Source organism: Ambystoma mexicanum, chromosome 1q (assembly GCF_040938575.1).
Source record: "Ambystoma mexicanum isolate Mex_15411 chromosome 1q, UKY_AmexF1_1, whole genome shotgun sequence".
In the NCBI taxonomy this organism is placed as follows: Eukaryota; Metazoa; Chordata; class Amphibia; order Caudata; family Ambystomatidae; genus Ambystoma; species Ambystoma mexicanum.
The window spans coordinates 1277976932-1277994570 of record NC_090922.1 but is presented as its reverse complement, the minus strand read 5'-3'; the positions used below and the strand labels follow the sequence as shown (position 1 = coordinate 1277994570).

The following is a 17639-nucleotide window of genomic DNA, read 5'->3' as shown; positions in this document are numbered from 1 at the left end:
TTGGATGACTTCAGACCAGACGATCATAGAACTATATCAATAAGTGGGTTAGATCTTGAGGACGCGGGAGACAACAATAGTCATACGAGATGGGGCATAATAAGGTCTGTCAAGGAAAGGAAACAAAATAAGAAGACGCGAGAAGAAGGTGCATATGGATTTTCAAGAGAATCAACCATAGACAAAGGGGTATAATGGTTAGATCTAGAAGACCTAAAAACACTGGAACCAATACCATATGCTGAACCACAAGTATGATTGTACAGTACAGGGGATGCGTCCCCGCCCTATGTGAGCAGGCTAAGGGCAATGCCAGAGAGTAAACAAGCAAGCAAGCAATGATAATGCTGCCTGGAAGATAAGTGTGGGTATGTATGACAAAGGATCAAGGTTTTCACAGTTCCCACTACGAGGGGGTCAACCACAATATATACCATGGCCCTAGATGGATAGAGATCATTTAAAATGCACACTGCCGAGTTTGAATTCCGGTGCAGGAAAATGTATTATGGAATTAGAGAAAAGGACATCAGGAATAACGATAGCTATAAGTGAGGATCTATCTTAGGGGAGAGATCTGATGACATTTAGAAGAAAGCATCGTGCCCAAAAACAACTGCCCCATACACAGTGCATGATGGATTGCCATTCAATAACTGTAGAGCAGACATAGTGGGAGCACCTAGAATACAATATAGAGATACATCGGATATTGGGGTCAATAATGACAGAACAATTAGATAATGAAGACCCCACTGCTTTTATTCAGGATAGATGGAGCTCGGAAATGCACGAACCATGGGATAAAACAATTTCACCACATATGTCAGGGACTGCTTATTGTACCACATATGTCAGGGTCTGCCAGGACCAGTACAGAGGCAGTTAGAAAAAACAGGTGGGAAAGGAAGCAAAACCATGGACAGAAATATAATTGACAAAAGTGCATTATTGCAGAATGCTAAAAGGAGACTGACAAGAAGAAAGCGGAGGGAAGAAAGCAATAAGATCAAAGTTGGTTCAGGAAAAAAATATCAAACTTCGCCGTAGAGGGAGTAGTGTTGACAGTTAATGAGGCAAAGCCTCAAATCCTGTTGGGAAGCTGTCCAAATTGATATATATGTGCAATGTATAGACTTTTTTGTTAAGTTGGGAAGGAAAAGCGTGCTCACCAAACCAAGATCCATGCTTGATAGGCTCAGCATCCTTATGGCTGAATCCCTCTATCAAGCTAAAGAATAAAACTTAGTTTTGGCCAAATGTACTTGGAGGGAGTAAGGACAGTTGGTGACCTATTTCTGGACAGGTCTTGTCTCTCCTTTTGTGACCTGGAGACCAAATGCAGTCTTGAAGGTTGCACATCTCTTAGAACATCAGTGCCAGTGGAATAACTAGTAAAGTCAGACCTCTTGGAAACAATCTTCCATTTGGGAAGTCAGGAGCATATGGCCTTGGCAATGTATAATCTCTTTAGCAGTGGCTCGGAATGGAATACAAAACAAGTCATGGTCAGGCCGTCTTCAGGAATAAATGAGAGTAGAAAGGTGGGAGACAATCTATAGAAATATCCCACGGATGTCCATCAATATCAGAGAAAGTTAAGTTGCTGAACAGGGTCTTCTGGACACCAAAGCGCATGTGCAAGCAAGGATCAGATGCCTGCTGGAGTTGTGGTCGGTCAACAGGAACACTTGAGCATATGTTATGGTATTGTCACAAGGTCAAAACATATTGGAACGATGTAACGAGTGTGATGAATAAGGTACTAGGTGTGGACAAAGAATATGACTTTTGAACACTGATTTTAGGTGAGCACACTGATCTGGAAGTGTTATCATACCATCAGGTGACGTGGATATAAAGGGCTTTGATGATCGCAAAAAGGATAATTCTACCAAATTGGAGATCACAATCTTTCCAACTAAGTATATGTGTTTTCAGGAAATGTACTATGCACGCAATATTGAGAAAGTTGTTATGCAGCAGCAAAATGTTTCATAATATATGGAAGGGTTTTCTGGAAAGTAAACTACAGTAATTTGTAGTATGGAAGAATGCGGTAGGAACCGGGAAGATAACATAAGTTACCATTTTTATTCATATTAACTAGCAAAGTTTATTTGTGTCTTTTCTTTTGCTCCCCTTTCGTTTTCCTTTATTTCCTCTTTCTTCTTCAAGTCTATCTTGCGTATTTAAGGTCTATGATGGAGGGGGGATTAGTTGACGTTTCATTTATTTTGATGGTGTGCTATTATATCGTTATTGTACTGGTTCTCTGATCTTTGTTTTTACTAAGACCAAACATTTTATATAAAAAATAAAATGGCAGAATCCAACTTAAATTACTTCCTCACACGTGTTTCTTACTGACTCGCTACTACAGACATGTTTCAAATGTAAAATTGTGGCCATTCTTATGTTCCCAAAATGCCCTTTACATGTATGCAAATCGCCAGGCATGGGTTCCATGAAGAGATACTGTGTTGTGTGACCTGGCCTGACACGCAGTCCCTCGTCCCTGTCCCCCCCTGCCCCTCTCTTGAAACCTCATTGGAGGAGGGGGATCCCAGAGTGAAACCTTTCCATTTCCAGCTCTGGGTCTCTTCGTGCATCCTTTATATTGATGGTGTAAGAGGATTCAATTCAACACTACAGCTAAGTCAATGCCTAGTCTGGGATACTGAATGGAAACCCTTATTGATATATCTTTATGTCCAGTTCATGCGTTCTGGATGACTACCCCTATATAACACCCCTCTCTTGGAATCCCCCTGACCCCACTGAGCCAAGAAGTAGTTCTGTTTTGCAAGTTAAAAGGTTTATTTGATAATTTAAACAATAGATATATATATCACACTTTATAATAAATTAATAATTGAATATCACACTTAATCTGAGCAGTAATCAATAATGGATAGTCCGGCACTAGCACACTTCTTTATAATCAATGATGAGTGGTTATAGGATGGATAAGATAGCAACACTGGTAAATAGGGACAGAAGAATAACGTGGTAGAGAATGCTTTATAGGGTTCAAGGAAATGCAAGGTTGAATGAATGAAATGCAGTATAGAAATACTCAATATGACTTCAACAAAACAATGTAATCACTTTTCTCTGGCAATCCCCTCCCCCCCTTTATGCAATGCAAGGAAATGGAAGGAAAGCACACAGTTCTCAGAAATGCAATCAAATGTAATTCAGTTCACCCCAGCAAGCTTAGACTACAGAAGTTTGAAACACAGGCCCAAAATGCTTTTATATGTGCTGGCAATGAAGTGAAAAATATGCTAAAATGCTTTTATATCCCTCTAGAGGTTCAGGGTGAGTGGTATCTAGTTAATATTAGTCCAGGCTCACTCTAGCAATGATTCAGGGATGGTTCTTAAGAGGCAAACGAATTTTTAGCAAGGAAAGCAAGGAAACTGCTGTTTTCACACGTGGAGAAATTTGCAAATCGCGGCAAAATTCACGAGTGCGTGTCGCGATTGCGGCAATAGTGTATGGAATAGGAATGCGGTTCTAGGTTCTTTGAAAAGCCAAGATTCCCAGCTTTCAGAGGAACGTTACTGCAAGTCTCTAAGACAAACGGTCACGGAGATATGAGCGATATGGTAAAGGTCGTTTTTCAGATTTGAAATTTTAAAGTTCAAAGTGACAATTGACAGCTAGCAACTAGAAATGACAGGTGACAGCTTTACAAAATGACAGGTGACAGTTAGGAGGCAGTTCTACTTAGATTAAAATAGATTGAATTATATTATTTTAACTAAGAGATTGGTTCTGCACAGTTCTGCTAGGTACTCACAATATATTTAGAAATAGAATGGGCCTCGCCACGGATCTGGTCAGGTTTTAGACTGGACTCTGGTCTGGTCTCGGCACTTCACAGTGATCTGGGTCAGCTCTCTGGTTCTGCTAACAGTGGTCTGGGTCAGCTCTGCTCTCTCTGGGTACAGCACTGCTTCTGGATCTTTCTGCACAGCTTTCTCTGGAGATTGATGGATTTGAAGTCTGGATCTCTGGATGTGGTATGGTCCGGCAGCATGCTCCGCAGCAAATGGAATTGAATGTCTCTATCTGTCCTGACTGTCTGCTTTTATGTGTTTTGAAAATGGGTGGAAAGGCTAGCTTCCTAGGCCCTACCCCTCTCCACTTGTCATTGGCCACTTCCTCCTCTTCCCCTTGATTGGGGGAATGAAATGAAGTGTCATCATGATGAGGTCTGTTTATGGTACAGAGAACCCACCCCTGTCAAATTACACACAATCTATATTTGATCCAAAAGACATATTTGCACAGGTACACATTTGTTTAAAATTACATGCACCCATCACATATCACAGGAGGTATACCCTGTCCAAATCTGCTCTTCCTGAGAGCTTGCATTGAGAAATGGCAACATATTTCACTTTTTGGTCAGGTTACCAATATCAGATTCTTACTCAAATTTACCCAAATGTGTGCAAGGCATGCAGGCATTAATTGATGAAGTATCAGACTTTTAACATGCATACATTTTAAGTAATACCCTCTTAACTGCTAGTTTGCCCCCAGATCATGCCACCGGTTCTAAAAACCTCTTAAAATGTGGGCAGAAAAATCGCAAGAATTATGGTATCATTTAAATAATTATGACAAGTCCGTACTATGAGTTATTCATCTTTTTCTAAAACCATATTCTGGCTACAGGGGTGTGGTTTCCAGGTCACATGGTATAGAAACCAGTCTTTCCACTTTCTTCAAGCTCAGCCTCTGTCTCCAGTTTCTCCCCCTCCCAGTTTCTGCCAAGCCAGCTTGCTCTCACATGCAGTGCTCCTCCCCTTTCCTTCCAGGAGGAAGCCACATTTACGACTCCCACCAATAAAACATTTGCCCGAGTCAGGACAGGGCTTTGTTCAATTTCCTGCAGAGCCCAGGTAATTCAATCAGAGAAGTGTCAGATCCCTTTTGGTGGGAGCAGCAAAAGGCAGCTAGGCCTGGGAACACGGCTGTAGTGCAAGTCTCATCTCCTGTCGGGGGTAGCTGGTGGGCAGAATTCAGTTCCTTAAGCCAGGCCCCAGCTAATGTCACTTTAAGTTACCCAGTTTTCTGCATTCAAATAAAACTAACCATTTTTACATATGCAGCTAGAATTCTGATTCTAAGTTTAAAACTATGACATTTAAACAATTGCAACCTATGTGACACTCAAAAGTAGATCACTCATTTCTTTTAAACATTTAGGTTTTTAGTGTCTTTCAGTCCAAATTTACTTAAATTGCTGAAATCCACAGCTCAGCCAGTCTTGTTATAAACCTTCAAGTCACTTCAGAATATAACTTTACATTGGATCCACCTCTCAGTAAGTCTTTCTTTGGCCTGCTTTGGGTTCATTTATTCAGTTTTACACAAAAAGAGAAAAAAGTCTGGTGTTGTTTTAAAACGCCGGCTTTCTGATAGTGGTGAGTACTGGTAATGCACCCATTTTTGGGATTTAAGAAAATAAATTCCCCACAATTCTAGGTTGCTTTTGGCAATCAGCATTGCCATTCCCAATGGTTTCAGGCTACTGTGTGGGTAGTCCAATGGTGGTTTTAGGCAGTGCCCTTCTGTGCCCATAACATCGGCAAAATGGGTGGCAGCCTATTCTTCATGCACTTCCCTGGGCATTTTCTGGGAAGCTCTGGCCATCAAGATGTTTTCAATGCCAGTACTGTACAGTTTTTTGAGGTAGGGCTTGGATGCATGGGTAAAACATCCCACAATGGGGTGCATAGTACCTTGTATGGCGGTGCAAGATGGCGTTTTGAATACTGTGTTGAGAGGAAGATGGAATATCAGGAAATTAGAGGATTCTCCGACTGGGTGTTGCAATGGAGAGCATGTGCAACGCGGTAATACTCATGTGTGTGTAAGGGACTGCAAATATGCACACCAGTCGTAGCACTGCACTAATAACTGATGGAGGAGGGGCTGGGGTGTATGCACTGCCTAACAATCTCAGTGTTGACCACATAGGCAAGTACATAAGGGAAGGAAACTACATAAGGAAATAAGGCAACTAGCACAGCCGTGCTCACTATCACCATGCATGCGACTCTCCTCCGGAAAGCGGAGGGCATTCGATGTTGCCATGTTGTGCTAACTGGAAATTAGGGAATCTATAAGGGTGCCTTGCTTTTTTTTCTCTTAAACTGATAACATGGAGGCTGGCACTGCTGTCCGAACTGGGAATAATCACGACAGCCCAAACTAGACCTCCCAATGTCTATTCACAACATTGGCTTGGCCAATCCTGTTTAAAAAAAGTGCTGCTTTCTATATCGCTTATATCCGTTTACCATACGTAACTCATGACTTTATAAGTAAGCGCCGTTTTTCATTATTCATTTTTCCAAGAATTGCTACTTTATTACCCTGACAGAAAAGTATTTCTTTAAGGTACATGAACAGAGGCTGTATTCACAAATCGAGGTTAGAAATGTAAATATACTGGGGCATCTTGCCCCGTCCCTAATACTCACCAGTACTTTGCCATGTTTCAAAGCTGCCTGACACTGCACTGAACGGCCTCAAGACATCTGTGCATAAAGACACACTTTGACAATGGTACGAACTGAAATAACATACACATTGGTGAACTACCCGAGACCTCCATTAGGTCTTCGGTAAACTGATGTCCCGGAAATACCACTTTCCAGGTACTGGCTTTCATTACATTCAAAAACATGCATTCTGGGAACTGTAGTCTAGAATTGAACATTGGCCTGCGGCTCTTAACAGCAATGGACAAAGTACTGACACGGTGACATGCAATCATCGGCTCACATCAAGTTCTGATAGGTCAGCGGCGGCTCCACGTCCACTTTTGCTCATGCCACTCCTTATTTACGAGTTAAGTGCTGTGGCGTTGCCCCGTGAGGGTATGCGCACGCGGCGGCGTGACGTTGCACGTCGCCGCGTGCGGCTTAAATAAACGGGGCGTGCCCGGCCGCGACAGAGCGACCGGGGAGTCCGAAACACACGGACGTGTCCTGCGTGAGGTCTGTGGGTGGAGGGGCTCACGGGCACGCATGGGGGCATCCTGAGACCCCCAACAGTGGCGACGAGTGTTCTGGATGCCCGGGCCCGGCGGTGAGAGTCATCCGGGATAATTTTTCCATACGTCGGAACATCCGCGGATGTTTCGTCTTACGCCGTGGCCGCGGACCATACACGCGGCTGGCGGCCATTTTGCACACGTGGTTGCGGAACTTCCAGGAGCTCCGGTTTGGAGTCGGAAGGTGATCCGAGCCAAATTTTTGGATATGCTGACTGCGGGCAGCCTAACCTGCAGGCCCATGCCTGGGTTTTGATGTTTTGGCCAATTTTGGGTCTCTGACGTCGTGTAGTAGCTGGGAGACGGACTGAGGTGGCTGGGCCTTCTCAGCCCACTCCAATTTTCAAGCTCAATTTTTGGAACCTCTGGCTCGAGAAAGCTTCTTTAACCCCTTCATCATCACGAGGGTGGTGGCAGTGTGGGGAGAGGTCCAAGTTGCGGCCCTCAGGACTGGAACGAGGGTGCCTGTGTGCTTGGGCCTATGAGTGATATCGGCGCCCTGGAGGGTGCGGCCGCCACGACCTCGGAGGATTCACAGGACGAAGGCTTGGCAGATCTATTTCGGCAGAATCCCCCCGCGGTAGGTGCCGCTCAACAACCCCCTCTGGCCATGGCCCAGGCCAGGGCGCAAGCGGCCCTGCAGCCCATTCCAGAATTTGACACTGCGGGTCCCCCATCCAGCCTGGGCCCCCGGTGGAGAAGATGGATCGGACGCCTGGACATGTACTTCCGGGCCGCCCAGGTGACGGACAATGATAGTATGGTGGCTACTATGTTATATTCAGCCGGAGTCGCCGTCCAAGAGATATTTGAATCACTGACTCCGGTGGACAACTCCTATGAGCAAGCCAAAGCCGCTCTCCTCGCACACTTCAGTCCCCTTGCCAACGTGGATTACGAGAGATTCGTCATGCTGTCGGCCAGGCAAAAGGAGGATGAGACTCTCAACACGTTCTATGGTCGCCTGCGCCGCCTCTCCCAAGGGTGTGCGTGGGGGGATGCGGAGGACATGATGCGGACCATGCTAATCCAGGCTTGTTCATCGGGCAAACTGAGGCGGCAGGTCCTGAGAGAGCCCGGCCTTACCCTACCCCGCATTCTGGAGCTGGGGCGGTGTCATGAGGTGGCCGAGGCCCGTGCCAACAAAATGGAAGCCGGATCCCGCGCCGCGCGGCCGGAAGAGGTGTGTACCATCTGGCGGGGCGGCAGAGGGGTGCGAAGCCCCGGTGGAGCTCCCAGAGACAGAGCAGGAAAACCCGTGGAGTCATGCCAAAAATGCGGCTATGACCTCCCCCACTCATCTGAGTGCATGGCAATGGGGAAGATCTGTGGACGCTGCGGGTTACCTGACCATTTCTCGAGGGTGTGTAGGGCGACCCTACCTGTACTGATTCCGAGAGGGCAACCTCGACTGTGGACTCCTCGCCAGAATCGCCCGCCCAATGTAGCTCAGGTGGCGCAGGCGGAAGAGGATGCGCCGGCGGAGGAAGCTGAGGAGGAGGACGAGGAAAACATTTTCTTCATCTCCAGCGTGGAAGTCCTAAAAGGGAGGAGCAGGAGACAGCCGAGATGCGTCGTGGAGGTGAACTGCTCGCCTGTCCCGGTGCTGGTCGACACTGGGGCATCAGTCAATGTAATGGCGAGAGGACATTATGCCGCGCTCAAACCACCACCGAGTCTGGCGACGCCGAGAGCCCGCATTTTTACATTTGGGGGGCAGGACCCCTTGCCACTGGACGGTGCGTTCGTTGCAAAGGTGGAGCATGACGGGTCCATGATCAAGGCCCGCTTCTATGTGACTCCAGTGAGCAGCAACACCCTGTTGAGTGGTGCGGCAGCGGAGGCTCTTGGCATCGTGAGTTTCGCATACTCAGTCTACCTAGAGGACATAAACGACCTGCTGGACAAGTATGCTGCCATCTTTAAGGGGATTGGGAGAATGAATGGTGACCCGGTGAGGCTCCACATTGATGAGTCGGTGCAGCCGGTGGCTCTGAAACATACGAGGATCCCTTTTCATCTTAGGGACCAGGTTGACAAGGAACTAGACAACCTGGTGAACCTGGACATAATCGAGAAGGTGGAGGGCCCGACACCATGGGTGTCCCCCATCGTAGTGGCGAGGAAACCGAAACAGCCGGACTCTGTCCGGATCTGTGTGGACATGAGGTTGCCCAACAAGGCCATCAGGAGAGAACGGCACTTGACCCCGACCATCGATGACATAATTGCAGAAGTGCAGGGGGCCAGGTTCTTCTCCAAATTGGACCTACGAGCCGGATACCATCAAGTTGTCCTCCACCCAGAGTCCCGCTACATCACGACCTTCACTACTCACAGGGGGCTCTATCGATACAAGCGGCTGAGCTTCGGAGTATCATCAGCAGCCGAAGTGTTTCAAAACATAATTCGAGGCGCCCTCGCAGATCTGGAGGGCGTCCTCAACATTAGTGACGATATTCTGGTCTTCGCCAAGACTGAGCTGGACCATCTGAAACGTCTTGCCAAGACCCTCGAGAGGCTGCAGTCGCTGGGGCTCACCCTCCACAAGGACAAGTGCGAATTCCTCCGCCCGACCATTGAGTTCTTTGGGTTCATATTCAAGGAGGGCGGTGTATCGCCGGACCCGAAGAAGGTCCCTGACATCAAGACGGCGCGACCGCCTGAGTCGGCATCGGACGTGCGAAGCTTCCTGGGTATGGTGACATACTGCGGGCGCTTCATCCGGAACCTGGCCTCGAGGTCGGAGCCACTCAGGGCCCTGACAAAGAAGGATACAGCCTGGCAGTGGGGCCCGTTGGAGCAGTCGGCGTTCGACGACCTCAAGGGCGCCCTGACAGCAGATGATACCGTGGCCTTCTTTGACCCGGCCCTTGAGTCTGAAATTGTGGTGGACGCGAGCCAGTTCGGTCTGGGAGCTGTGCTCACTCAAGTGGGCCGAGATGGAGGGATCAGACCTGTGGCCTACGCCAGCAAAGCCCTCTCCGAAACCGAACAGAGATACTCCCAGATAGAACGCGAAGCCCTGGCCGTCCTGTGGGGCTGTCGGCACTTTCGACTGTATGTGCTGGGAAGACCTGTAACGGTGGTGACGGACCATAAGCCGCTGCTCCCGATAATGGCCGGATCATCATCGAAGCCGCCGGCCAGAATCGAGAGGTGGATGCTTGCCCTCTTGGAATATGGCGTCACCCTGATCTACCGGCCGGGTGCCAACAATGCGGCTGACTACCTGTCCCGACACCCGGAAGGTGGTGGAGGATCAGTGCGAGACTCCTGCGCCGAGGAAGCCGACGACCACATCAGAATGGTGGTAGAGGGTGCCACTCCCAACGCAATGCCGCTACCCGAACTGGAGGCTGCCGCGGCCAACGACGAGTGCTTCCGCATATTGAGAAGTTCAATGCGATCGGGATCCTGGAAATCCGTGCTGGAGCTGGTGGCGGGGCGCACTCAAGAGGCCAAAGTGACACTCGAGCAACTCTGGAAAGTGAAGGACGAGCTGTCCTTCTCGGAGTCAGGCCTTCTGCTGCGGGGCAATCGCCTGGTGGTGCCGGGCTCCAAAGTCAATGAGGTCATCAATCTGGCACACCAGGGACACCAAGGAGCCGCCAAGACGAAGGCGAGACTGAGGCTGAAGGTGTGGTTTCCAGAGCTAGAAAGGAAGGTGGACGACTTCGTGGCGGCCTGCGTGTGGTGCCAGGCGGCCTCCCCGGTCCAGCGGGAACCTGAGATCGAGGTAATGCCACAAGGGACCCGGCCGTGGGAGATCGTACATGCGGACTTTGGATCCACAGCTGTGGGCACCCACTTCCTGGCCATTGTGGATGAATACTCCCGATACCCCGAGGTAGAGTTCGTCGAGTCAGTGGCGTTTGAGCACGTGGTAGGAGCAGTGGAGAAGATCTTTGCCACCCATGGGTTTCCCATAACCCTATGCTCGGACAATGGGTCCCCATTCCAGAGCGCACGGTTCTCGGAGTTCCTGGAGAGCTGCGGAGTGACACACAGGAAGGTATCCCCGCTGTGGCCCCGTGCGAACGGGGACGCAGAGCGGCTGATGAGAACACTGAATAAAACATTCCGAATAGCCCAAGGGCAGGGCCAGCCCCTCCAGCGGGCACTATACCAATTCCTGAGGGTATACCGCACCACCCCACACGCCTCGACGGGGGTTGCCCCGGCGGAAGTCTTATTCCGACGATGCCCCCGATGCCTCCTGCCGGAGGTACGAGAAAAGGAGCCCGGCGTGATAGACGATCAACGGGTGGATGCGGAGCGACAGATAAGGACACTCCAAGAAAATATCCGACGGGATCTCCGTCCACAGCGGCTGGAACCGGGTGACGAAGTACTGATCCGGAACCGGCATCCTCATGGCAAGCTCTCGCTCCCGTATGAACCGGAGCCACTGGATGTGGTTGCAGTAAAGGGTTCAATGGTGACGGCCTCGGATGGGAAATCGGCCGTCACTCGGAATGTGAGTTTCTTTAAGAAGCTGGGTGACTCTCGAGCCGAACTCCCGCCGGACCCGGATGAGACGGACCTCCCGGGTGAAGACACCCCCCGGGGGAACTCTCGGGGTCGCCAGATCGAGGGACTGGAACCAAAGGAAGTCCTGCGGTGGAGGTAGGCGGGAGGTACCCCCAGAGGGCTGGGCGAGGGAAACCTGCCTACCTCGGGGACTATGTGCTGGGACCGATTGATTGTGTTCCGGAGTGAGGGGACTCGGGTGGCTGACATTAAAGGGGCATGGGTTCTGAGTTTTCAATTGTTGTTTTGTGTGCAGTGCAATATCTAGAAGGGTGTGCTATTGTTGTTCCTCCCGGAAAAAGGAGGAGTGTGGCGTTGCCCCGTGAGGGTATGCGCACGCGGCGGCGTGACGTTGCACGTCGCCGCGTGCGGCTTAAATAAACGGGGCGTGCCCGGCCGCGACAGAGCGACCGGGGAGCCCGAAACACACGGACGTGTCCTGCGTGAGGTCTGTGGGTGGAGGGGCTCACGGGCACGCATGGGGGCATCCTGAGACCCCCAACAAGTGCATCCCTCGGCTCGGAAGCAGCAATGAGACACGGGAGTGCAAGGCTTGGAACATTGAAGATAACTTACAGGCAATCAGGGTATGGTGCAAATGTTAAAACCATGGGTAAACAATAAACAGACCATTCATGCCCCTACTGGCAAATGGACAACATTGCAGAAGGATTAATTGCCAGGAGAGGACTCCAACCAAAGGCCAGCTGGTGAGTATTAGGCAATACATCAGTTACAAGCTGCCAAGTGGTCTGGGTCATTCGTTAAACCTGTTGCACGTCCTATCTCTTCGCTTTGCATGATGGGATGTGTAGGCTTATAGCGGGCAAAAATTAAACTTCAGGTTGCATACAAAATGAATAGGTCGAACTATCTCAAAGTGCCCCCCCCCCCCCCCACGGGGGAGGCGTGAACATTGGCACGTGCCGCTTTTCAACCAAAATAATCTCCACCTTTAAAAGGTAAGTGCGCCATCAAGGACGAGACAAACATGATATTCCCAGCCCCTCATCCAACATTATATATTATGCAATAAAAGTATATCAGGCAGAGAGTAAAGTGATCAGTCAGGCTGTAGACAGCCAAAAGGTACGCCACGAGTCTTCCCTTTGCCTTCAGTAATGACAACTCTTAAACCACAGTAAAGAAAATGTGGAACTGGGTAATTAGTGCTGGGCTTTAGGAAGTCACTCCAACGAATATTACGGAGCAGAAAACCTGTTGTGCAAGTGTTGGGCGGGGGCGCGGCAATTTCAGCGTACGGCACTCTTGTCGACTTCGTATACATTATTGTGTCACTTGTTAAAGTTCAAATAGCGGTGGCTCCTTTAAATGTCCTGCAACCAGCATGTGGGCTTAACAAATATATATTTGTCATTAAAGCATACATTTTTTCCGGCTTCAGCTGCAAAAGGACACACCTCCCCTAACTGAGATTGCCTGGTGAATGCGTGCAGCTGACAATTTAAACAACACTGACACAAGTAGGCAGGCATGAAACGCAAACATGACATTTTGTTTCGCTCTTACCGCGTCCATGGCGCCGTCCGGCAGGTGGGCGCCCCAGCTGTGACCCTGGGCAGGCAACGCTGAGCGCTTGCGAGCAACGCTCCCGGTGTGCGCGTCCTCCAGCGCTCTGTGCCTGTTTTCTGACTAATTACTTCCTCCTGCGGATGAAACGCCTAGCGCACACCCGGGGTAGGACACAATACCCTCCTCGTTGCCCACCCCCTCTCTTTCTGCCTATGATTGGCAGGCAACGTGATCTTTCAGGATGAATTGAGATTCAAGCAGCCCATGCTCAGGTGAAACAATGTACGTTTGTATGAACAGGGGAGATAGCAAAAGGATTGGTTTGTTTACCACTTTCGATTTGAAGTCTGCGTTTTAATGCATGCACCGTTTGCAAAGAAGATATGCCCGGCTAATATTGCATTGCAGTGCCGCCTCCAGTACACACAACTTGCAGTGGAAGAAGGGCGAACGGGACAGAATCATTTCATTTGTCTTCTGTGCTTAAATTATACGTAGTAAAATAAGCGAAAATTTAAAGAAAGTCAGATAAGAAGAAAGAGAGAGGGAGAGTGCAAGAGTGACAAGGAGAGAAAAAAAACTAGAGAGAGAACGTCTTGTTTGCATATTCAGACTGGCGTGCAATCCGACCTTCGCGACCTTACTGAAGGTCGCGCATGAATGGAACCGATGCATCCATATTTGAGAACCACATCTGTCTGTGTTGTGTCTGTGTGTCTATTCGACTTTTTCGTTTGTGTCTGTGTCACTGGCATTCCTTGGCAAAAGTGTGTCAAGTTTGATTAATGGTTAATGTTTTCAAAAATCCAATGCGAAACAAGGTACGGGAGCTCAAATGACAAGTTGTACTCTTCCCCGCCACCTTCTCCCAGCATGCCTTTTCGGTGGGCCTTATAGTGTCTAGTTTAGCTTTCCCAGTTGCTTCTTGGAACCCAAGCTGCAGTCTCGATTTTAATATCCATCTTAGTTCAGATTGCATTTTATTTGACACCACTCTGGAAGTGACAGGTGCCCGAAATGGGATTCCGAAGGGAGAGAGTTTCTGCAGACTTTTTGGTGAGCAAACAATGGAAAGCCTAAAATATCCTGGTAGCATGCCCTGCCTTGATTCATTTAAGATCAAGGGGCCTGGAAACAGCTGGTTTGAGACTGAATAATGATAATGATGTGTTATTTATATAGCGCCTTAATCCAAAGCGCTTTACAGAGCACATATTTACAAACAATATCAACCAACCGAAATTGGTACTCGTTTATCGACCTTGGAAGGATGAAAGGCTGAGTTGGCCTTGCCGGGATTCGAACCTGCGACCTAGAGTCAGATCGCAGCAGCGAGCGCTTAACCTGCAGAGGTATCTTACCAGCCAATATTGTCAATATTGATACTGTTTTAAATCTTTTTAAGAATGGAAATAATGACACTTGTATTTATCATCTGATGAAATTCTGGACGCATATCAAATGTGACCAAAGCATTTTTAACTTGTGATGTCATTTTATAGGTTGGATGTTACTCGTTGGGTTTTACATTTGTACTTACTTTGTTGATCATAATAGGAATGCTGTTTTATAATGGTATTAAAATTTGACTTTTGTTAACTGTGTAATACAAACACATGTAATGAAATAATCTTATTTACAAAGTGCAATTTACACCCCAGAGGTCACACTGGCCCTTCATTAATGCAACATGTTAAAAAGATCCCTTAATGGATAATACAAGATTGATGTGGGGAAACATTAGGGTGTTTAGGGGTTTCCTAAATTGTTGATGGTTTGCTTCTTGCCTGTGGTCAGGGGTTGGTAGGGTGTTGCAGTGCAGTTCTGCCTGTACTGAAAAGGGGCACCTACTGGTGCTAGTTAAACGAGCACTGGCAACTGTTAGAAGGAAGTTTATGTCAAAATAAAAATCTAGAAAGACTGAATAATCCGGTTTAGACCAAACAGCTGCTTTTGATATTTTTTCCAGACTTCCCCCTAGGAAAACAGCCTTAGAAGCCATGGCACCCCTTACGGAATGGGCCCCAAAATAAGAGACAGCGATACCCGCCTCCCTCATTACCCACTTTACCCACTTGGCTAGAGTGGCCGGGAAAACTGGTTTATGGGGCTTTCGGTAAGAAATGAGCAGCTGAGAGTATCCTGGAGCGCTAAGCCCCACAGTCCTTTGTTCAAAACATTGTAAGAATTGCACCACACACAGTTTGTGAGCCTCCTGAAAGGAAGGGTAAGAAACTGAAGAAATCCTACATTTTGTTCTCCTAGAGACAAATAAAGTTACCCATTGAGGAGGATACATTTTATTATCCACATCCAATGCTCTGATGTCCGAAAGCCTTTTAATAGAAATGAGGCACAACTACATGGCTAACTTGGAGAAGAGTTGCTGCAAGGTTGGTTTGCTATTACCAGGCCAAGACTGAAACACATTCAGTGCTAAATTAATGTCTGACAAGAATGAATACCTAGCCTTACGCGGAACCTTGATGCAAATGGACTTGAGAGCTTTACACACCAAAAAGTGTCTCCCAACAGGTTTGTCTTTCACTAACAAATGCCCAGCAGAGATGACTGATCTGAATCCATTAATCATTCTGTATGCTTTACCTTCTTTACATAACTCGACTAAGAAATAGACCACCTCCTACAGGAGGCGCATAAACAGGATAGATGTCTTAAGCCATGAACCAGCTCACCCACCGGCCCCATGCTGCTGAGTAACCAGACTTGGTGGAGGCTACCCATGAGTCCTTGATGATACACAAAGCGTCTTGCGAAAGCCCTCGGAAGCACCAGGAAGAGCTGAAATCTTCCAGACCATAAGAGAGAGATGCCCCCTGTGGACCAGATTGTGAGGTCGACTCTCTGGGCCCATTATGATGAGAGGGTGAAGAGGAAGATGTCGTGGAACATCATCTGCTAACTCTAAAAAGGCTGGGAACCACACCTGAGAGGGCCAAGAGGGCATTACTATTATCAGCATTGCACCTTGCCTGCAAACTTGTGCTAGGTCCCTCGCTATCACAGCAAAGGCGGGAAAGGCATAAGACATGTCGGACCAATTCTGAAGGAACATGTCGGTTGCCAACGTGCTGGGATCCGGCCTCCAACTGTAAAAGCAGGGCGTCTGGCAATTGAGTCTGGAAGCAAAGAGATATATCCGAACCGGACCCCAGAGAGAGAAGAACCTGGTAAAAATGCTCCTGTCTTATAACCAGTGTGCTCCTGTCCTGAACGTGCCGGGAATTCCAGTCTACTTCATTGCTGGACCCCAGAAGGTATTTCTCCTTTAACAGAATGGTTCTGTCCAGTCAATAATGCCAACAATCCCTCGCCAGGTCCACCAGGGCCTTGCAACAAGTATCTCCCAGATGGTTGATGTAACAAACTGCCAAAATATTGTCCTGCCTAAGGAGAACACAGCAATTCCCCTGATTCTTCAGAAGAGTCTTAACCGCAAAGGAACCTGCTAAAAGTTCCAGACAGTTGATATGTAGAGATTTCTCCTGATCTGACCGCTTTTCCCCGAATGGACACCTGTCCTAAGCTGGCCCCCAGCCTCCCCTGCTGTCATCTGATTCCAGAATGACATCCGGAGATAGACAAAAAAAATCGCTCTCCATTCGTAGGCATCCATGTGTCTCAGCCAACAAAGGAGTTCTATCCTGGCCTTTGGAGACAGGGCTGAAGAGGAAAATCTGCAATCTACTCCTGCCCCCCGCCCCCTTCACCCCAGATGCATGAACCGGGAAGAAAAGCAGCGCTGACAGACCTCTGCAAGACAGTGAAGTGGGTCAGGGTGATTGAACAGGATCTGAAACCTATAATGTATAATTCTAACATAGATAATCTGGGGAAAATATGTAGTGATTAGTGAGGAGCTTGGCAGTCTTATTGAAAACCTTGTTGCCACACATAACCCACACCCCACGTTAAGTTAAAAGAATGCCCTTAAAGAAAATACATGGTATGATGAAGAATGTTGTTAAGGATTTCAATCAGGCGACACGCACAGCTTAGTCTCATCCTAGTATTTTACGGCTAACTGAAGTGCTTTCGACCTTCGTTATGCGGATTCAATATTGGGATGATACACCACACATCACACCCCCTTTTCAAATACCCTGGGTCACAATGGACCATGAACCAGGCTGGTTGGTCAAATGCAATATTTATTTATTTAATTAAAATTCTAAAGAAATCACACACTTTTTAACATGGGGCAGCAATCGCCAATGGGGTGATATTTACAATGAGAATGTAAGCAATGCACTGGGTTTGACTTTTTCGTGGAGCATATACACAGCACAGCAGAATAGGAGCACTTTTTGATTTAGGAAAGATAAAACCCGAGTTAGAATTTCCCCCTGCAATGTTCCCTCAACCCACCAATAATCAATTCTGAGTGGGTACAAAGAAGCAGCAGGTACTCAGGAATAAGAAACTGAAAACGGAATCTAAATCTGACCTTGCCTCCCCAAATCAGATAGAA

The 17639-nt window shown here is 47.9% G+C and overlaps 1 protein-coding gene across 3 annotated transcripts in view; it reads right to left on the bottom strand.

The window, feature by feature from the left end:
* FYB2 (FYN binding protein 2) overlaps positions 1-13331 on the bottom strand; it is a 365509-nt gene extending 352178 nt beyond the window's left edge. For 2 of the 3 annotated variants that reach the window (XM_069642107.1, XM_069642108.1), the window contains exon 1: positions 13145-13330. In XM_069642107.1, the coding sequence (XP_069498208.1) occupies positions 13145-13153 (9 nt within the window). In that variant the 5' untranslated portion in view covers positions 13154-13330. Of the gene's footprint in view, positions 1-13144 lie in introns of all 3 variants that reach the window. The other variant, XM_069642109.1, reaches the window with a different exon arrangement.
* Between the last annotated feature and the right edge of the window lie 4308 nt (positions 13332-17639).